Here is a 22,774-nt window from a genome sequence, read left to right as displayed (position 1 = left end):
AGTAAAACCTTGTGAGAAGCCTCCTAGTTCTCTAGGACCACCCTGCCATAGGACGGACCCATCGGGGGTTCCGCCCACCCGCTTCCCTCAGTAGGCATTCTTTAGTTATCTAATTTGGTCCTATCACATTTATGAGTGACATTTAAAATCAGTTTCCTTAATTAAGCATTTTAGGGAACATGGTTCATATGCGTAATTTATAGCATTGACACGAAAAAAGAGCAAGCAGTCCTTTTGACAAACAAGTTCCTTAACGTATCTTCAAGTTAATCTTTGTCCCCTGCCCATACAGGAGAAATTATATAAGTTCCTTAACGTATCTTCAAGTTAATCTTTGTCCCCTGCCCATACAGGAGAAATTATATATCCCTTTTGCCATACAGAAGTAACTGGTCCAAATCACATGGCACCACAATTTCCATCCTTTATCTAGAATAGGATCTTCCAATGCCACAGATGTTGGGGCCATGAAGGTCCTCAACTCCATTTCGGATTCGGCAAGGGGTGTCCAAAGCTCCACCTGACCCACAAGATGCCTAGGAGTGAAATACTATTTCTGTGGTTGGCCTTTTCACCACTCGACCTTCGGCCCGTGAATCCAGCAGTGCCCTTCTCGAGTTAATCCGCAGTGTGATCTTGGAGATGATCCACCTGTGCAAAAAACTTTCCTTAATCAAATCATGTAAGAATCAAGCACACTCAAGGTAGTTAGCCGAATATATCCTTCCAAGAAAACATTCCTTTATTCCCATGGAAATTTGTCAGCACCCTTGCCAGGAATTTACCATCAATCACAAGTACTTAGAATAATCATCCAATTGACAATACAACAAATAGTTGAATGTAAGGCATTTAGGATGTTGTTTGATCAACCAACAAAACCAATTGTATTCTTTCCAAACAATGCAAGAATAGACGTGATAACACTTCCATCTCATATTTGCTCCCCCCCTTTGGGATCTAAGAGCGATATTATGCAAAATTCTACTTAACACTCCCTTCCTTCGGCTAAGGTGTATGATGAGGTCTCATGTAAGTTCTATCATTTCAATGCAAGATAATCAATCTGTCAAGAACATTTATGCCTCCTCTCTAAGTGACATTTATCTTTTAGCCTTTCCCTAGAGCAATACTATGTAGAATTTTAACATGACTTTGTCTTTCTTTCTCCTAAGATAAAGGATGCGAGACTAACTAGTAGCAATTATAAGCTCTTATATGATGCAAGACTATCTTTCAATGCAAAATAATTCCCAAATTATTGTACAAGTTGTAATCAATTCATGGTTTGGCAGCACAAGGTAACCCTTTAACCGTTATTTAATGTGAAACCTTCATAGGATGGATGCAAGACTTTTAATGCAAGATCATTTCATGTACCATTGATGTATGTTTCATATACTCTTTCCCATGCATGTGCTATCTATGTGCATAACCCTCAAGGTCTTACATGCTTTTCATGCTACATATGATTTTATCGCGTGGCAACGGGATGCATTGATTGTATTTGGGTACAAGGATTTGTGCGAACCTCAATGCACCATATGCAAAAATCTATGCAAGGTCATTTATGTTTATGGAGAACCTGACACAGAAAGAATTATCCTACGATGCCTTATTGAGTTTATTAACTATTGAAAAATAAATTCAAGCTACTTATTAAAATGAATTCATGCACATGCCCAAGTGATATAACCTATGTCTCAATGAATAGCGGAGATAACAATTAATACCTGGGTATTCGGAGATGAATTATTCGTACCCAACATTGTATTCGTAATAATGGTAATGCCCTGACCGGTGGCTCCATTGTTGGGGACGCAGGATTACCATTGGTGCATGTCTCCCTCCGTTTTGGGGCCATACTTTTAGCTTATCTCTCTCTCTCTCTCTCTCTCTCTCTCTCTCTCTCTCTCTCTCTCTCTCTCTCTCTCTTGTCGGAGAGATAGCATGCCGGGGCGACTCTCTCTTCTATTGCAAAGGGCGGTTAAGCTCACGGATAAGAGTGAAAGGCTAAACATGTGTGGCCACTCCAGGAGGGGAAAAGGAGGAACCTTCTAGAAGGTTCTCCCTCCCTCTCTCTCTCTCTGATGTGCCATTCAATGTGTCATTTTCTCCTCCCTTTCTTGTTTCGTTCTGATTGGGGTGGGGGTTTTATAGTGAGAGGGGTCTCGCATATCATGGAAAAGGATTCCTAGGGAACAACAAAAGTGGAACCAAGAGGAAGGCTCATCACCAAAACCTTCAAAAAAAGTTGATTTCTCACACCTTGCAAAAGACTTTGACCAAGTTTAAAGATGGTTGCATAGCATGTGTAGGGGCTGTGTAGCATGAATCATCATAATAAACATGTAGATCCTTGTATATATATAAGCTCTTTGATCAACAAAGCCAACTCTATAAGTTTTCATCATGCAAGTAAAGCAATAAATTTATGTATACGTGTGTGTGTGTGTGTGTGAGAGAGAGAGAGAGAGAGAGAGAGAGAGAGAGAGAGAGAGAGAGATGTGTCTTGCTATTTCAAACTTGAATATCTAAGTTGGTGCCCTGAGTTTGAGGATTGCTAAATACCAAGCATCCACTTTACCGTGCAACCATTGCAAATTCATGAACATAAGCTAACACTTGCATGTTGATTGAGACCATTGTCAAAATAGTGTGTTGGACCAGTATCCACTCATACCATATCAGAGAGACAATAGGTTTTGTAAGGAGAAACATAGAGTGTATGGCAAACACTAAGAAGAAAAAACTCAAAGAAACCATAGAAGAAGATGATGATGAATGACAAATCATTGAATGGTGCTAAGTGAATCAAGCAGATACAAGAAAGCCAAAGCTTTGAAGATGATTGCATTGTCCTATTTGATGAGGTGGCAACACACCTGAAGGGAATCAACATAGTGAATGGAGTGAAACATAGTCCTCCGGTAGTAGGATATTGAAGGTACTGTTAAATAGTGAACCTTTACTTGAGCTCTTAGTGAGATTTGGACATTTTGTTCCCCAACATGTTGCCATCGTCTTTCTTCAATCTTGAAGTGTGGTAGTGGTTCCTCACCAATTTGATGTGCCCGCCTTCTTGGGTAGTAATGAGGTGTCTGAATTGGAAATCCTCCCATCCATACCTAACTCTATTACCATTCTCTCTTCCCTTCGAGCCTTGTTCCTCTTGTATTCTCCTTTCAAAACCTTTTAATGGCTTTGAAGGAGAAAATTGAGCTCTTCCCACTTTATTCCAAGCACTAGGTGGCCTCCTCATTCTAATGTTATCTATTGCTATCCTCATCTCATCAAGGGCATTCTCAAGACACATTATGGCCTTTTGAATGCTAGTTTTGTTGCTCATGTTGTTTAGCCCTTGGACTTTTGTTCAAAAAAGTTATAGAGAAAAGTGTATCTGGGGTTTGATAATCAGTTATCCAAGCTGTGTCATCCCCTTGTGAATTTTCAAGCAATGTTGCATCAGGTGTACAACCTTGGGCAATTTGAGTGCCTTCTACATTCATACTATGTGTGTCTTCCATTTCATTGCTTTGATGCTCATGCCCCTAGCCCATATAAGAAAATTGGATCTCAATTTTATGTGAGTCATGGCAAGTTCTATCAGTCTTGTCATCTACCGTTATTGTGTACCCTCAATGGCACACTTTGAATGCAAATGCTTGTTGGAAGTCAAATTTGCTTTGTATTAATAACCTTAGTTAAAACAACAATGGAGAGGGAGTACCCTTACACATCAAAGAATAGTAAATGTGCCACATGCTTATTATTTTTTAAATCAGTAGCCATTTCCCTATGGAAATTTGCTTTGGACATTATGCTAGAGAGAGAGAGAGAGAGAGAGAGAGAGAGAGAATATTTGAAAGTTTCTACCACATGTGCATGAACAAGCTAACAACTTTTAAACCTAGCAAATGTAAGAGTTCCTATCTTGCAAGTCCATTATCAACACATGATTACTTGAGACATACTTGCTAGTATAAAAGAGTCTAATAAGACTATCCTAATGCTTCTCGTGAGCAATGCTTAGCTCAAGGTTGTTCTTACAATTGATGTATGCTAATAATCTTAGTAGTCCTCTAGAAAACGAAGAATTAGAAAACATTTTCGAAAATGCATTTTGATTTATTACAATTTGTGCATGCAATATCATTACTTTAAGCCTATTTTATGAAACTAGATAATTCATGAGTTGTGCTAGTAACAATTGCATTTCTTGAGTTTGACTTTCACTATTAGTCAAAACACAATATAATATTATATTAATTAAGATAAACTATGAAGATGTAAAACAAGGATTTGTAGACAAGCAGAAGCTAGCAAGCTAGGTAGCAAAATCAAGTCCTTCCAAACACTCGTAAGAAAAAAACAACAACAATAGGGCAATGCTCTTGCAAGTGATATTGCGCTCTGGTTTAGATGAAGCACTCGTGAAATATCTAATTTTCCGTAAGGAATAGCATGGTAGATAAACATCATAATATCAATAATGATAATGATACCAATCGAACTTTCCATCGTTTCTCTCGCAGGGTGGACATGGCAAGCATTTCATGCATTCCAGCGCCAGTTGCCCCCGCATGTGTGCGTCATGGGAGTCTGACGAACCGAAGGAATGCTCGTATCGTCCACTGCTCACAGGAGGAGTCCACGAATAATAACTTTTCCCTTGATTTCAGCAGCTCGAGAGATACCCCCTCTGCTCATGTCCACAACATCAGGCGCACTGCCAGCTACAATGCCCGTCGTAGGCGTATCGAAAGCCGTGGGGTTCCGCGGATTTATCCTCAAGTCTATGGTATGTACATATACTCTTTCTGTTTTTGGGCGAAAACTGTGCAACTTCAAAACTGAATGTACAATCTTAGTCCCCAATGTGGCGAGCAGCGCTGAAACAATGGAAACAAAGTCCCAAGTGCTGGTCCGCAATCCTTCTCATCTAATGGGCATGGAATTAGAGAACATACACATCGGCCATTGATGAAGGTCTAAGGTATTTGCCTATACACACATACGACATTAACCTTAACATATCTTTTATTGCTTCACTAAAACAAAGCCATAGGGTAAGGAGGCCAATAAAGGGGTACATGGATGCATGTCTTCCTGAGTGTTGGTTGATGACATGTACATACATACACATATACATGGACTAACCATAAAATCTCCCTTCCTCGCTTGGTTCAGAAACAAAGCCTTAGAGTAAGAAGGCCACTGAAGGGGCACAAAGATGCATGTCTTTCCTAAGTGTTGTGCTCCTTTCCAGGTTTATGTATACTTCTAGAAGCCCATTTGATGATGTGTTCTGCATGGGTTGGGCAACAAGGAGTTTCCCATCTTGACACCATGAACAAAGGGGTAAACGAAGAATCCCACATGACTTGGTGACTCCAAAAGCCTGCAAGAGGTCGATGGATTATTTCAGAGCTCTAAGTCAGTCTTGTTAGGCTGCAAACAGACTTCTACTCAGCTGCCTACTCTTCAAACATGTGGCCGTCTCATGGGCTTTTATACATAACCTGAAATTTGCTCTGATTGAGTAGTTGCTCCATACAAATATAGAGCAGGCAAACACCTACAAGTACTCAACATCCATTTGCTCCTTCGGCTCACAGTACCATCTTTCCCTCCAAAAGTGTGCCACACTAGCCAGCTTAGAGGAGAGAGAACAGAGACATGAAGAGTGTGATCAGCAAGTGGATCGATTCTCCCTTCTTGAACACCTTGTGACATTGGTTCCATCCAAGCAAGTTGTTGCTTTTTTACCATTGTTAGGCTTAAGCTTAGATCGGCTTACAAAAATGTTAATGTGGGAACCAACAAACACAAAGCTCAAAACATAGAATGATTGGCACCTCACCACCTCCCAATTGTAAAGCCATTTTACCTCACCCCCCGAGCCTAGGGCTAGCAGCAATGACTAGGTCTCATCTTCCTAGCCTTATGAGAATTGGCGTCTCTTGATGTACATGCTGAGCAATCCCAGCACTAGAGTCCACGAGGAGTTGCCTTTCACATCTGACACCAAGAGTCCTTTGATAGGCATCCTTAACTTTGTCATCTTAACCTAACTTCTAGGCTTAACATCCTCAATTTGGTCTCCTCTTAACCTCCTCAAGTTTGTGCACTACCATTGACATTGGCTGTGCAAGTAGCTGTCAAACTGCTAGCTTTAGTAGATGTCTGACCTTCATTAGGCAAGTCTAACTTTAGGATGCATGGAGGTGATATCCTCATGAACTGAGTTAGACCAAATTCTGTTAAAATAGGTCTAACTGCTTGCTAGAGTGGCGATCACTATTCTGCCATCCACATGGTTGTTAGGTGATGACTATGCAGCCAGGAGGTTTGTCTGAGTCTGCACTTGGCTGTTTTGGTCATTTTACCTGCTGGTCAACTTTTCCCTTTCGGCAGCACAGCCAAATTCGGGTGCTCTGTGAGATTTTAATACCTTTAGTCTACATATTAGAATGCCCTCCTTTGTCATGAATATGTCATAAAAGCAATGATTTGGTAAAATGGATGTTGAGAAGCTGTTAACTGCTTTTTGAACTTCTGGAAGACCTGAACTGAAGTCATCTTGTTGCTCTGCGTTCGCTCTTAGTGTCCAAAACAAGGTTTCACGAGGAGCTGATGCACTGCTATATTAAGCACTTGTACTACTGCTAGCAAGTCTAAAGCAAACTTGCAGTCTTTCTATTTCTTTTCCAGCTTGCTTTGGTGATTATGTAGAGTTTCTTCTTCTCTACCTTAGTGAATCACTTGCTTGGCATACTTTGTGTGTGATATTCCAAGAGCACGCCAACATACACATTGCTAGTTATAATAGCAAATTTTGCCAACCCCCTTGTTGAGCTATCAAAATTTACCTTTTAAAGTAAATGGGATAGTGTGCACACCACTCTTCACCCCTAATCCTCACATTTAGTGCCATCACCTTAGTTATCATCACCCTCATCATTGTCTTCTCCTTTAACAATAGAAGCTGTCGCAAGTTGCCTTGCATAGAGACAGGGAATGCCCGTTCCGGCACATAGGAATGGATTAACGCGTTTCGGGAGGTCCAAGCCCAGGAAACATTGGTGGAACGTTCCAGTTGATTCCCTGTCCCATTTCTGTCCCATTCCCTCCCGTTCCGAGCCGTTCCACCCTGTTCGGAATGGCCATTCCAGTAGTGGACTTAAAAAAGAAGAAGAAAAAAATCGTTTGAACGGGCTCGACTTACTGGCCTGACATTGCCTGTTTAGTCGCACGACTCTTGCCTCTCCCGCCTCTCTCGCTTGCATGCCTCTCCCGCTTGCTTCTGCTTGTCCCACCTGCCCTGCCTGCCTCGCCTGCGTGTTCCCACCTGCCTCGCCTACCTTGCTTGCCTACTCCCGTCTGCCTAGCCCGCCTCTCTTGGTTGGCCTGACTCTTGCCCACGATCAGGTGAGGATCATTATCTCCCCCAAATTTGGGGCATTTTGGATTAGACTTCAGTTGTTGGCAATTGCCCCAAAATTTGGAGCTTTCTCAAGAATTGGGGCCCAAATTTGGCTGCCATGTCCCTAAATTTGGGGCATTGGGATCCATCATCCCGGGATCTAAAAGAGCTTCCTAATTTGGGGCATTTTAAATCAGTCATTGCCCCAAATTTGGGAGCTGAAAATGCGCCAAATTTTGGGGCATTTTCAGCAAGGGAATGCAGGCTGAAATGCCCCAAATTTGTGGCATTTTGAATTAGTCATTGCCCCAAATTTGGGAGCTGAAAATACGCCAAATTTTGGGGTATTTTCAGCAAGGGAATGCAGGTTGGAATGTGTCACGAGGATATGAAAATTTGATGCTTTGTTTATGTCTAATTGACATTTGATTAAAGGATTAATCAAATGTGCAATTAAAAGATGCACATGTGTTGCACATGCGAGGTACAGGCTACTTTTTCACAGTTGAAGGCCGAAGGACCCTATGAAAAAGATGGGTGTCAAAGGCAAAAGTTGTAACAAGTTACATGTTAGATTCTAGGTGAATTTTGGTGTTAGTTTGCCCCTAGGACCATTAATTGGCCATTAAGTGTTAGTGGTGACACTAGGGACTAGGCATTAATTAATGGATTAATGCATGGGACCACTTTGGGTTGCAAATGGCCTAGCCAATTAATTTTTGGATGGGCCAGGTAAATTTTCTGGGCATGGATTAAGGGCTGAATTAATTTTCAGAATTAATTAAATTAATTAAATGGTTGAAAATTGCTGAAAATGGATTAAGAAAGTTGCCACTTAGCAAAACTTTCCCATGCAAATGGGAGAAAGGCTAAATAGGGGCTGAAGGGAGAGGGAAATCTCATTTTTTCATTTTGTGAGCTGTTGGAAAGAGGTGTTGGACTGTTGCTGCCAGCTTTTGGGGCCATTTCCCAGCCATTGGAGACTATTTTGGTGATGGAGATTGCATATTCTTGACCTTGGGAAGCTGGCAATTGCTGCTGATGCACTTTCTCCTGAAGATCACAGTCTCTGATGCTCCTATTGTTGTTGGTGCATCCGTTTGGGGCTGGTATAGCAGGGCAGCAGCAGATTTTGATCAGTTCTTCGCGACAAATCTCAAAATTTCTCTCTCTACAGCATTCTCTCGTCTCCTTCAGCCTATGCGCAGTCATTCTCAGCAATTCTTAGCCATTCGGAGGAGATCTCAGCCATTTTTGGTGGCCTGATCTGTAATTTCTGCAGTAAACCCTAATTTACAGCAGAAATTAGAGTTTAGCAGCCACCTTGGGATCTGTGCCAGAGATTGAAGGCTCAAGGGACTGAAATCAGCAGCTGATAATTGAAGATTATCAAAGGATTTCAGAAGCCAGCTCATCCCGAATTGATTTGGGGCAGCATTTGGCCAGTCAAGGGTCAAATTGGAGAAGTAGTCTGGGGTGAATCAAGGGGCAAATGACCCAAAAGGCTTGCTGGTCATTTTTGACAGCAAGAGCAATTGGTTAGCAGGAGGAGATTGAAGAATCTCAAGTTGTACTCCTTCCAATTGAATGAAAGCTAAAGAAATACCGCAAGGGGCTCTAGTTTTGGGACCAACAGGGAGTCTATTGTCCAAGAATGTTATGGTAAAGTGTGTATTTCATTTTATGTGCATTTATTTATTGCTGTAATTTACTCTTAAATCAAGTTATTACCACCCATTCCAAGAAGAAAGGCTGGTTTCAAAATGCCCCAAATTTGTGGCATTTTCAGTAAAAGAAATGCATGCTGAAGAAGCACCAAAGTTCGGGCATTTTTAGCAAGCATTTAACACATGCATGTTGAAATTTTGGCTGCAAATTTCTGCAAATTCATTGAACTTTGCTGATTGTTTGTCACTTTTATATAGATGGCAACATTGACATCTATGGGATCTTCATCATCCTCAAGAGATACTTCGTCAACAATTGGACGAAGTCGAAGCGCTACTTGGTCATGGTGGGATGAGGTAGATGCAGGGGTGCCATTGAGAGGTGGAGGGGCTTGCCTTGGAAATGCAAACTTTGCTCTTTTGCTCGCACTAGTGGGGATGATAAAGTGAGAGCCCATCTTCTATATGAGGAGGGGAAAGAGGTGCGTTTTTGCACGAAAGTATCGATTGAGATAAGGCAGGAGTTGCTTGACCGCATAGCCACTTCTATGGGGAATTCACATGCCGGGAGGACTTCGAATATAGTAGTGGATCCAATAACATGGACTTCAAGGCTAGCAGGGCATGGTGCTTCATGCAGAAGACCACCAGGATTAGTGGCTACGTAGCCTTCTCGTGGGCCATCAGTGGCAGTAGGTCGTGGTGTTAGATAGAGTTCATTGCACACTTCATGGGAACCAAAGAAAAAAGAGAAAACAGATGCAACAGTGGCACACTTTTTTAACTATGATCATATTGCATTCAAATCAACCAGGTCACCTTATTTTTAAAATATGGTTGTCAGAAGTGGTGCAGCAATGAAAGCGTAAAGAATATGCTGAAATAAATGCTGAAACACAAGACAGAAGAAAGAATGAACACAGTAGACAGATGAGAACTCAGATGTATGCTCGGGAAATGGAATCCATATCGAACACGAGACAGCAGCATACAACGGTGAGTCACTGGCTGCGTGGGCTCCTCAGCACCGGCTCCTCTCTCCCAGAAGGATCTCCACTGATGGCTGAAGTACAAAAGACTGTGGAGGAGGAGCCCTATAAATAGCCACAAAAGTGGGGAGCATAAAATGCAGGTTGGCCAGCATTTAATGCTGGTCGGCCAGCAATAAATGCTAAAAGTACATCATAAATGGCCACAAAAATGTGCCATAAAATACTGCATAAAATGCTACATAAAATGCCCAGCCTCTGCACATAGACTCACACCATGAGCTGACTAATATCTGCTAACATCCTCTCTCAGATCATGTGGGATCTTATACAATAAAATAGTACAATGATGGAGAATCATAAACTACACAACAAAGAAACACCAGAAGGACCATGGATGTCCAAGCGGTGAGTGGCCAGCCCACCACCAAGATGCCTCGGAGAGTATCTGATGTCGATGTCGATCGTACCAACAACACCTGAAAATAGAGAAGACTCATAGCAGCTCTCTGTGTAATGTCACCTATGTCACTCAGGACAGACAAAGCCAATCTGCCAAACATGTCTCTGAACATGTGACCATGGATTCCCCGCCTTTGGCCAAACCACCAAAGTGTCCCCTCATGTGAGCTCCAGACGAAAGCCTCTCGCTCTCTGTCAAGAAGAACAGCTCATCATGAACCCAGAAATCAACTCCAGTCTCTAGGATTTCACTGCCAGATACCGTCGATGCGTCAGGGACATCCCTCTCTGGATCCTGTGCATCGATATCAAAATATAGATGAGGCACTGCAGCCCCACCAACACCCGCTCACACTCCCTCTCTGGCATAAGAGAGTCGTGAGGGATGACCTCATCACCACCACTAGAAAGCAGCCGAGGAAGGGGCAACCAAGCCCTTCCCGCGATCCGAAGAAGAGGATCCCTTCCGCGCCTTGGACTTCCCCTTGGTCGGAGGATTGGAGTCGGAGTCTGATGAAGGAGAGGACTCATCGGTAGAGTCAGCATCCCGCTTCGTCTTCTGCTCCTTTTTCTTGGAAGCCGCTAACTTCTTGCAGTCCTTCCGCAAATGTCCCTTCTTGCCACAGTGGTAACACTGGGCCTTTGACTTCTTCTTCCCGTCACCCCTCTTTGAAGCTACATAAGCCTCACCTCCATAATGTGCCAGAAGCCGCCCCTGTAATCTCAAGGATGCCTCATGCTCAAGAAGCATCGAGGTCATATGTGTAAAACTGACAGGAGTCGATGATGTCTGCGCCTGCAAAGCATTGGCCACTCCATCAAACTCCGGGGGGAGCTTGTAGAGAACCGTCCCGACAAGATGCACCTCGGGAAGAGCAGATTGCATGTGCCGAAGCTGGTCCTGTACCTGCGTAACACGAAGAAGAAAAGACTGAATAGTATCTTTCGGCTCAAACTTCATCTGCTGGAGCTGGCCATAAAGTGTGACGGCCCGCATGGTGGAAGGTGCCTCGTACATCTGCTGCAACTTTTGCCATACTTCAGGAGACGTCCTACAGGAGGTAGAAAAGAGAAGTAGAAGAAAAGAAGGTCGTTTGGAGAGTGAGCACAGCCAAAACGCAACCAAAAACACCAAAAATAGTGAGTTCACATGCAATATAACCCAAAGGCTGACCAGAATAAGCCAAAAGCTGTTGCACAAAGTGAAAAAATCAGTCAAAAACTGCCAAAAACAGCAAAAACGGCCTGAATAATCAGAAAAACAGGCAAAAATAATGTTGTAAACAGCAAAACGCAGGCTGCAAACTGAATAAACAGGGGCTAAAGACTGTTGCCAGCAGTTTGATGAAGGAAACACGGGCAGCAAAGAGTGGAACAGCAGTAAACGCAAATCTGTCCAGAAAAACGCAAAACACAAATGCTGAATCACTGTCGCCAGCAGCAAATCAGCAGTCACCAGCAGGAAGGACAGCTGGCTGATCAGCAAGAAGGGTGTAAATCTTGAAATCAGCAAGAAAACACAGCACAAATAGGTTGCAGCTTGAGCTCTGATACCATGTCAGAAGTGGTGCAGCAATGGAAGCGTAAAGAATATGCTGAAATAAATGCTGAAACACAAGACAGAAGAAAGAATGAACACAGTAGACAGATGAGAACTCAGATGTATGCTCGGGAAATGGAATCCATATCGAACACGAGACAGCAGTATACAACGGTGAGTCACTGGCTGCGTGGGCTCCTCAGCACCAGCTCCTCTCTCCCAGAAGGATCTCCACTGATGGCTGAAGTACAAAAGACTGTGGAGGAGGAGCCCTATAAATAGCCACAAAAGTGGGGAGCATAAAATGCAGGTCGGCCAGCAATAAATGCTAAAAGTACATCATAAATGGCCACAAAAATGTGCCATAAAATACTGCATAAAATGCTACATAAAATGCCCAGCCTCTGCACATAGACTCACAGCATGAGCTGACTAATATCTGCTAACAATGGTGACAAAGATTGCAAAGTATGGACGCACATATAAGCCCCTTCATCAGAAACTATCAAGACTACATTGCTTTAGAAGGAAAAAGCAGCCATAGAGATTGCAACAACAAATATTCTAAATCAATGGGCAAGAAATGGAGTGACATCATTGATAGCAGATGGATGGAGTGACACATGCCATAGGTCCATACATGGTGTTGTCGCATATTCTTGTGGGGATGTATACTTCATTGGTAGTCATGATGCTTTCAGAGACTGGAAAGAGTGCATATGTATTGGTATCCGAGTGGTGCGAGGCAGTGCATGCTGTTGGGGTAGAAAGTGTAGTGCAGTTTGTGGCAGACGGTGAACATACAAATAGGGCAGCAGGAAACATTTTAATGGCAATGTGTCCACATATCACCTTTAGTCCATGCATGGCGCATTGCTTGAATAACTTGTTGAAGGATATTGGGGACTTGCCATGGATTGCATTTCTTGTTGTGAAAGGCAACAAGATTATTACATTTATATGTAATCATTAGTACTTGCATGCTGAGTTTTGCAAGAGAAGTGACAAATAACTTCTCAAATACTGGGATACAGGATTTGCATATAACTTTCTTATGCTTGGTCGATTGCACTATTGCAAAGGTGCAATTAGGGAGCTATTTGCTAGTGATGAGTATGAAAATTGGACTAGGGCTGCCGCAGCTAGTGCTATGTTATGTAATGCATATGTCTCTGATAGAGATTTTTGGGATGAGGTGAATCGCATCTCAACCAAATGGTTGATCCTATTATGCACATGTTGAGGCTTGCAGATGGCATGGATCCATGCATTGGAAAGATCTATGAAGGTATGGATCGCATGATTGAGAGGTTGGAGAGTTTGGAACTAAATGCAAACATGTATGAGCAGATGAAAGAATTATGCATCAGCAGATGGAATGAGTATGACTCTCCTATGCATGCTGCAACATATGTGCTTGATCCCGAGTTTCAAGGAAAGCTGCAAGAAAGAGACCTTGAGGTGGTCAAGGCTTGGAACACATTGCTTGCAAGGCTTTATCCTAGTTGTGAAATGCAATGCAAAATTAAAAATCAGCTCTCTGTGTATCGGCAAACATTAGGGATGTTTGGTACCGAGGATGTACTAGAGGACATGACAAATATTGGGGTTGCTTTATGGTGGGAGGACTACGGGGCAGAAGCTCCAGAGTTGCAGAGTTTGGCTATTCGTATTCTTAGCCAAACAATTAGCACTTCTTGTTTAGAGCAACTATGGAGCTCATTCAATCACATTCACTTAGAAGAGAAATGGTCTTGGTACAATGAAGACAAATGACCTAGTTTATGTGAGCTCCAATCTTCGCTTGCTAGCCAGTACATTAGTTGCAAAGGTTGATTCTATTATATGTTGGGAAAAGAATGACGGCGATGATGATGATAGTGATGGTGGTGGCAAAGACGTTGTTCAGCAGGATGAGCATTTGGGCACAGTGGAGCCATCTCCCATGAATCAAAGCAATTAGTGGCTAGCCTTTTGGAACTTTAGAGTATTGACTTGGGAATTGGGGCTCTTATAACTTGGATCTTTAGACTTTAAAGTTTAGTGCATATTTTGTGTCTTTGCAATGCACACTTGTTGGACTTATGCAGCATTGTTGATTACAATGTTGAATCATGAATGCGACAATCCATTGCTGATTATAATGTTTTGAATATTTATTATTGTTGAAACTTGATTATTATGTCTCTAATTTCACGAATTATGGTTGATATGATATCTCTATCTAGATTCTAAGACTTACTTTGGGTGTTCCGTTCCCGTTCCCGGTTCCTGGTAACTATGCTGCCTTACCTTCTGCAGGTCTCCTCCTTGGAGTTGTCGCCAGCTTTATTCAGCCTTTGGAGTTTGTGTTTTTAGGATCATGTTGCTGTCCATCATTGTCTACTTCATCTGCAGTAGTTGCCTTCTGCGAGACACCTTGTCATGGGGATGTGAAATTTTAAGATGCTTTAATCTTGCTAATAACATTTGATTAAGTTATTAATCAAATGTGTAAGGTTTTTTAGCACATGTGATGCACATGGGAGTTATTTTATGGTAACGGGCAAAGGACCCCGAGCATGCAATGGGTTTTAAAGGCAAAAGTTGTGATTAATTATGTCAACTGGGTTTTGGTGGTCAGTTAGTGTTAGTTTTAACCCTAGATAGTTGTTTGGCCAATAAGTGTTAGTGCTAACACTAGGGAGTAGCCTTAATTAATTAATTAATTAATGCTAGTCTGGGGGCCAATAGAGGTTGGGAACCACTTCGCGTTGAAAATGGCCTAGCCAATTTAATTATGGATGGGTACATTTAATTTTGGGTAGGGTTAAAAGGGCTGTAATTAAATTTTAAGATTATTTAATCTTGAAAATTAATTAAATGGTTGATGATGCTGAAAAAATGGGTTTAGAAGGCTACTACTTGGCAAAAATGCCCATGCAAATTGAGAATACGTTTTTGGGGGCTGGCTCTCAACCATTTAGTTAGTTTATAGCTTGAGAGAGAGAGAGAGAGAGAGAGAGAGAGAGGGAGCTATGGGTCCATTTTTCGATTAGAGAATAGTAATTTGCTACAAAAGGCAGCCATCTGGGAGCCTCAACAAGCAAGGGGTAGCAAGGAGACACCTTCCTGGGGCTGGCAATAGCATTGTTGATCAGGTGACAATATTGGAGGTGCCTGGTAGGAGATGACTGCATTAAATGCAGGCTGAAGCAGGCAACAAATAGATTTTAGGATTTTCTTGCTAAGAAAATCAGATCTCTCTCTTATCTTGGCTTTCTCTCACCTTTCCCAATAATTTCTCAAAAGGTCTTAGCATTTCTTAGCCATTTGGAGGAGATCTGAGCCATATTTGGTGGATAGTAGGAGGATATTGACTGAGCCTTAAATTTTTGCAGAAACTAGGGTTTGATAGCCACCTTGAGAGTTGTGTCAATAGAATAAGGCATCGTACATTGAATTCAGCACCTAAAATTTATGTAATTGTCAGGGAATTAGGATGCCAGCCCAATCATTGTAAATTGGGGTAGCATTTGGCCAGTTTGTGGTTCCAATTGTGCAAGTTTTGGGTGAAAGGTCAAGGGGCTTTTGGAACAACAAAGAAGATTGTGGAATCTTAGCTTGTACTCATTCCATTAGCCCAATCGTTGTCAGGGAATTTGGATGCCAGCCGAATCATTGTAAATTGGGGTAGCATTTGGCTAGTTTGTGGTTCCAATTGTGCAAGTTCTGGGTGAAAAGTCAAGGGGCTTTTGGAACAGCAAAGGAGATTGTGGAATCTCAGCTTGTACTCATTCCATTAGCAATTAAAGTTAAAGAAACACTGGAAGGGGTACTAGTTTTGGGGTCAACAAGGTGTCCTATGTCTAAGATTATTAAGGTAAATTGTGCATTTCAATTTATGTTTCTTTGTTGCTGATTGCTGTAATTAAGTGCTTAATCAGGGAACTACCACCCTTTCCAAGAAGAAAGGTTGGTTTCAAGGTTCCATTGCCGGGATTTGAACTTGGGTCGCCTAGGTGAAAGCTAGGTATCCTAATGTATCTGGTGCTTCTAGCATGTCAAGTACACGAGGGGCTAGTCAACTAGATGTAATATTGCATATTAGTTAAGTTGGAATTGTGGCAATGCGAAAGTATAAAGTATTGCAGTGTTTAAGAAGAAGAAAGGCCTACAACCTAGTGGAGGTTTGAGGCAAATAAAGTTAGAGGTAAAGTTTCCATATGCTTCTTGTTGAAGCTTTAGCATTGTTTCACCAATAGACGTAAAATGGATGGAAGAGGAGGACTTGGCAAACCTTCCTCAATTGTTGCAGCTTTACCTAGATGCCTTTCAATTAGAGCTGACTTCAGTTTGGGCTCAGTCAAGTTGATCAGAGTAAGGATCCAGAGTATTACTTGATGCTCAAGGGGGAGGTAGGACTTCCACTCTTGTTGTTGAAGAGTCCCCAATACTCTACCTCAATGGTGAAAGTAGCCATTGTCTGCTGCTTATAGTTTGACCATGAAATGGGAGCCATGCTCAAAGAGTAGATGTAATCTCCATGGGAACATGGTGTCGAAATCTTTTGCCCAGTTGGAATTGGTATAACCTTGCAAATCCAAACCATGAAATGGGAGCCATGCTCAAAGAGTAGATGTAACCTCCATGGGAACGCGGTGTCAAAATCTTTTGCCTAGTTGGAATTGGTATAACCTTGCAAATCCAAGCCATGACCATAAGTGAGTCCATAAGAATAGGTACACCGAATATTTCTCAAGTCACACAAACAAGTAGTCCAATGTGACATTTTAGGTGCATTTTGAAATACTAACTAAGCAAAGATATTGAGTAAGCTAAGTTTGGCCTAGTATGAATTAACTAGAGTAGTTTCCCTAATGACAGATCTATATGTACACTCGTTGAAGGGCTGACCATGGGAATCCTTAGCTAGTTTGATGGTGGGATCTAGAGGTGCAACGACATACCTTTTTAATTAGTGCAAGATTGTTTGACTAGCTAAAGTGCATACATGTGCTGAGAGACAAAAATGGAACCCCTAGATTGAACTACCTCTATCCCCAAAAAGTAAGACATTTGACCGAGGTCAGTCATTTGAAATGTGTAGCTAAGTTGGGTCTTAATATCTGCAATGGTGGTAGAATTTGAGCTTGTAATAAGTAAGTCATCAACATACTATAAGATATAACTAAACCCCCCTAAAGTAGATTTGATATATAAGTTTGGACCATAAGGGGTAGAATGGAAACCATGAGTTCGAAGAAATATTGCAGTGCTTGCTTCAGCCCATAAAGAGCTTTCTGCAAATGAAAGACCTTATCTTTACGGTCCATGAAGGGGGTCTTATGAGAAACCACCGCAATCGAGTTGTATTTGAGGATGTAAACTGATGTGTTAATAGCCTTAGTTCATAGGGATTCAGGGAGCTTTGCTACGAATAGCATAGAGCATGCCATGTTTATCACAATTTGGTTCCTATAGGCTATGTTCTACAACTCCATTTTGAGAGGAAGAACTAGTAGAGGTGAGCCAATGAGAGATGCTGTGCTCATGCAAGAACTCCGAAAACTTGTGGGAGTTAAAAACTCACCACCTCTATCACTCCTCATGGTTCTAATAGGACGACCAATTTGATTTTGTACAAGACGTATCCAAGTAGAGAAGTATGTGAAGGCATTTGATTTATGCTTTAAGAAATACACCCACATATATCTCGAATAGTCATCCACAAGAACAATAAATGAATGCTGAATATATATGATACTCAATGTTGCAAACACACTATACAAAGGTGAAATATAGACCCTTGAACTCTCGTTTCTGGAGGATCGGGGTAGAGAGTATGAGCAAGAGAGTGTGTCATACTCTAACAGATCCTGAAAGGTAGCAAACAGCCTCCCTGAGTGTCTAGTAGCAAAGGCAGCAAAGGGAGATGGATTAGTGACAGAGGGGCAGTAAACTAGGGATTGTTGTCAAGGAAAGGGCAGGCAACAATTGCTGCAACAAAATGCAGCAGTAGATGATGACATGGCAATTGTATGGTAGGGTAGAATGACGAAATGCAGGAGATCTAATGTTGTCAACAGTAGGCAACTGCTCCAATGGAGCAATGGGAACACTTGACTGACCACTATGCGACTTGGGATAGGATTCATCATATAAATTTCAACCATGAGCTCCAAGAATTTAGAATCATAGATCTAGTGGGATGATCTTAAGGTGAAGTTGTTAGAGATTAGGTATCCCCTCTACTAGCATTTCTTAGGATATAGTTGGTGTAGTCAGTTTTGTCAGAGGGACTTATGCATTTCCTATTAGTTATTTGGTTATTTCTAGTAGTTGTAGTGGATTATGGGCAAGAGCAGTGCCATGTGGCAGGCTATGGCTAGATCACAACTTTTGGGGGGACTGCGTGCAGCTAGTTGGCTGCATTTATTGTGGCTGCCTGTTGGTTGGCCAATTTTGTAGGCCAACTTGCATTTTTTTTTTGCTATTTATAGGCACTTTGCAGCCTGCCCTCCTCACTTGGTTTTCAGGTGTTGGTGGGAGAGATCTGGCTCAAGGAGATACATTGATAGTCCTTGTACATCTGCCCTCTTCATTTCATCATTCATTGATTGCAGATTTTTGTGTTCTCCTCTCTTTTCTCTCTCCCTTACTCTTGTTGTTCATTGTCTTTCAATCTTGTCCATACGCTTTTGCATTCGTTGCACTCTGACATGGTATCAAAGCATTGTAGAAGGGCTGATTGATCGTGGCTAGACTCGATCGGGAGGATTCTTCGTGACAAAAAGTTTGTGCTTACATCCTATGGAGGCTTAGGTGATTAGGTATAGTGTGGAGAAGGAGCGAAGTTGTATCTTTTTGTAGGTCTTAGCTGTTTGCTAAGGAGGAAAGGTTGCGTTGTTGGCCTTTTGCTGTACATTTTGAGTTTTCATCGCCTTCAGCAAGTGAAACTCTTTGAGGATGAGCGGATGGAGCCCTAGTAGGCATTGGCACCGTGGGCAGAGTTAAAGGGAGCTGCTCTTGTTTTTGTGCATATCGTTCCATTTACAACATTGATCGAAATTGATGCAAAATTTCAGGCTATTATGGACCATAAGGTCCTCATGTTGCAAGCTCTTGGGAATTACTGCATTTGGCATGTAATAATGCTTGCCATCTTGGAGTCTTATGATTTGGTGGCACTTATGATTGAGGTTTTAGAACATACTACAGCCCGTGATGCCTCCAAGCTTTCTGCAGATGAGAAGGCCGAGTTGTTGAAGGTATAGGCACATTGGGACAAATTGAATGCTTGCATTTGTTCTTTCCTCTTTTTCTCTTTCACTCCAGCCGTCATTGCTCATATTGAGCACTTGATCGTGGCTTGGGAGATATGGCTGGAGCTTGATCAAATGTAGAATCGGATGACTTTGACGAAGGAGGTGAGGTGTCTCTAGAGGTTTAGATGAGGACTTTAAGTCCTCATCTAAAGCTAACAAGTCTTTTTCTATGTAGAAGCATGCCAATAAACTTTGGCAATTATAGATGTAGGTCTAGAACGTAGGAAAGGCACTTACCTTGGAGGAATGGTGATAACTTTTCTTTCTTAGTTATTGCCTTGATTCGGTGCATTTTACTCGGCCCTGATTGCTTCAAGGTGGTGAACAGAGACCCTTAAGTGGGAGGAGTTGATTCCACCACTCCTTTTTCTTCTTCTTCTTCTTCTGTTGGGAAGATTGATCAGTCAAAGCCTCCAACTTAAGAGCGTTCTAATCTTTCAGTTATTCCTTCCACTTCCACCACTTAAATGATGATACCCTAGATCTAGCACATAGAGTATCTCTAATGTGCAGCTACTGCCTTGCCATCCAAAATCATCTACATATCACCCTTGCCTTTGATGGGGATCGAAGAATTGTCACCTATAAGGATTTTTCCATACATCGAACACATATGAGCAATCCCTTCTAAAGAAAGAGTCATGTGGCAAGAAGCATCACTATCCACAATCCACTCACGAGACTGTGGGGCTATCATCGTTGCATCAGTGGTGGTTGTCGGTCGAACATCCTCTACTACCTCCAAAAGGAGGAAGGCAACCGATGATGGAGCAACCAATGCTCCTAAGGCTTTTGTAGTCTTCTTCTTCTTGGTGTTCTTCTTGTACTTGTCAGCGCAATCTTTCTTCCAATGACCTATCATGCCACATATGTGACAAGTAGACTCCTTGGCTTTGTCCTATTCAGACTCCCCTCCCGCTCCTATCAAAGTGCAGCGATGCGGAAGCGTAGGACAAAGACTGAGAGAGAGTGAACACAGAGAGAAGAGAGAGAGAGAGAGAAAAGGAGACGGTGTAACATAGAAAATTTGCAGTGTAGTATGCTGTATAGGAATGCAGAAATATACACGGGTGCAGAGAAAATATCTCTGTGTGTCTCCGCCTTGAGGACCTTGATCTCTGTCAGCGCGGTGTCAAAAGAAGACGTACCAGCGAGACAGTAGGGTTTGTGGAGAGGAACACGGAGTGAACTCGGCAAACATGGAGAAGAGAAGAGAGGAGAGACGAAACTTTGATGAATGGAATGATGAAGACTTGAATCATGGAGTGAATGTGATACAAGGGAACAAGGGTGCCATAGCACAAGGAAGATGATGAAGACAGCCACGAACCACGAACCGTAGTGTCCTCCTGAAGGGGTGTGAAGGTAGTGGAGAGGCTGGAGAGGAGGTGACAGACTGAATGAATCAGCCGTGGTGAATGAATGAGAGAGTGTTCTATAAATAGGCACAGTCAGTCTAGGATGGCGCCCTTTTTGGGGCTGCAAACCCTAAACGCAAAACACAGAAACACAAAAAACGCAAATTGCGGGTGAAGGTTTCTCAACACCCCCTCTCAGGCCCAAAAAGGGGAACAAGAGAAGAGTAAGGTGGAGATGCAATGCTTATGCAATAGGTGCCACTTGGACAGTGTCCCTCGTGGGGAAAATGTTCACTTGCCCAAGTGCCCTAGTACAAAGATGATGAAAACATGCGATGCATAGGAGGAATGTCGGACTTTGTGTGGTGGCAAGAACTATAAGGATATGCCCATACTCAATCTCGGGAGGTGGCTCTGTGCTGACCAAGTGACGAAGAAGATCCACCTTGTAATTTGAGAATACCATTTGAAAGGAGACCTTTGAAGATAGGCAGGAGACTGGATGAGCTGTAGAACCCGAAACTCAACCTCGGGAGAGAAGCCACTAGCTTCGTGCATCCATGCTGAAAGGAATACGAAGGCCTCGTCACCAAGTCGTGGCTGAACCTTCGAGATCCCGATCTAGGTGGTATCTGAAGATCTTGGATATCGGTAGAAGAGATGATTGGTCGAAGACCACCATCCCAAGAAAGTAGAGGATGGGTGAAGAACTTCATATGGAGTAGGTTCCCCCTCTGAGGTGGGAGGTGGAGGGATCCCCGCTGAAGTCAAAGAAGAAGTAGATGCTCCCTCTGAGGGCAAAGAAATAACATTCCCCTTTGAAGTAGATAGGGAATTCAAAAACTCATGAATTACGGAATCCGAAATGTTTGATGACGAAGGAAGTGCCGTCGGTCATGCCGAAGAAGGTATCTGGGGTGTAAAGAAAAATATCCTAACATAGAAACATAAACAGAAACCGTACGACAAAGCACAAATTGATAAAAAGAACACAGTTAGGGTTAGGGTTAGAGTAACTTAGAAAATGGACATAGTGAATAAATGAAATGATATGACTACTAATAATACGATGCTCATACAGCAAACACACTATGCAGTGAATGAATAGTGAACCTCGAACTCCTGTATCTCTAGGATCAGGGCAGGGGTAATGAGCTGGAGAGTGTGTTGTACTCTGAATGGATCCCGAATTGCAGCAAGGCAGCCTCCAGATGTCGAACACCAGCAAACGCAGCAGTGAGGAGAGAGATACTAAAAACGGAGCTTGCAGGAGAGAGAAAGACTAAAAACGGAGCCTGCAGGAGAGAGAAAGATTGAAGACGCAGGCAGGACAGCTTGCAAGAGAGAGAAAGACTGAAAATGCGGGTAGGACAGCCTGCACGAGAGAGAAAGACTGCAGCGACGACTGCAGACAGGAGAGAGAAAACTGTCAGGGCGGCAGCTGGAGCTTGCAAACGCAGCAGTTTGCTGGCGTGGCAGGCTGTACGGCAACAATGCAGATGAACAACAGTCAGCTGCCAGATAGAAATAGCAGCAATCAGCATATGGAGGGCTGGAAACAGGTGCGAGACTGTTGTGAACAGTGATGGACAGCAAGGGCTGAGATGTCCTCCGTGACTGGCGTGTGGGCAGCAAGCTGGTAACACCTGAAACCTGCAAAAACGAGATTGTAAAAGAGTGGAGAGCTGGCTGCCAATTTATAGAAAATTAGGGTTCTAGATTCTCTCCCACTTAACTTTCTCGATCCGCTTCCCCTTTTAGGGTTTTGGCTAAAATAATCCTAAAATAAGCATGTTTTGGGGCTGTTTAAGTGGCTAAGTGAATTTCGTAGCAAAACACCCTCTCTCAGGCCCAAAATAGGGCGAGAAATGTAGGCCAGCCTAAATTTTGATTTACCCCAAGGCGTCCCACCCCAAAGCAGCCAGGGCATCGGACAAAAGGTGCACGTCGGCTGCCGAGTGACCTACCAAGACTACAGAGGCGATGGATATCTTACCAAGGGAGCCCAAGTGATCACCCCAGAGA

At 42.6% G+C, this 22,774-nt stretch overlaps 1 protein-coding gene across 1 annotated transcript in view; it reads left to right on the top strand.

Moving 5' to 3' along the window:
- Positions 1 to 4,489: 4,489 nt before the first annotated feature.
- Positions 4,490 to 22,774, top strand: part of LOC148038117 (uncharacterized) — a 46,529-nt gene continuing 28,244 nt past the window's right edge. The window contains exon 1 of the mRNA XM_087669147.1: positions 4,490 to 4,801. Coding sequence (XP_087525273.1) covers positions 4,543 to 4,801 — 259 coding nt within the window. The 5' untranslated portion in view covers positions 4,490 to 4,542. The remainder of the gene's footprint in view (positions 4,802 to 22,774) is intronic.

The sequence above is a fragment of the Lygodium microphyllum genome, chromosome 3 (assembly GCF_053477565.2).
Source record: "Lygodium microphyllum isolate KBCC chromosome 3, Lygodium_microphyllum_v1.1.10, whole genome shotgun sequence".
In the NCBI taxonomy this organism is placed as follows: Eukaryota; Viridiplantae; Streptophyta; class Polypodiopsida; order Schizaeales; family Lygodiaceae; genus Lygodium; species Lygodium microphyllum.
The sequence above is the reverse complement of the archived record's forward strand: the minus strand, read 5'-3'. Positions and strand labels throughout refer to the sequence as shown.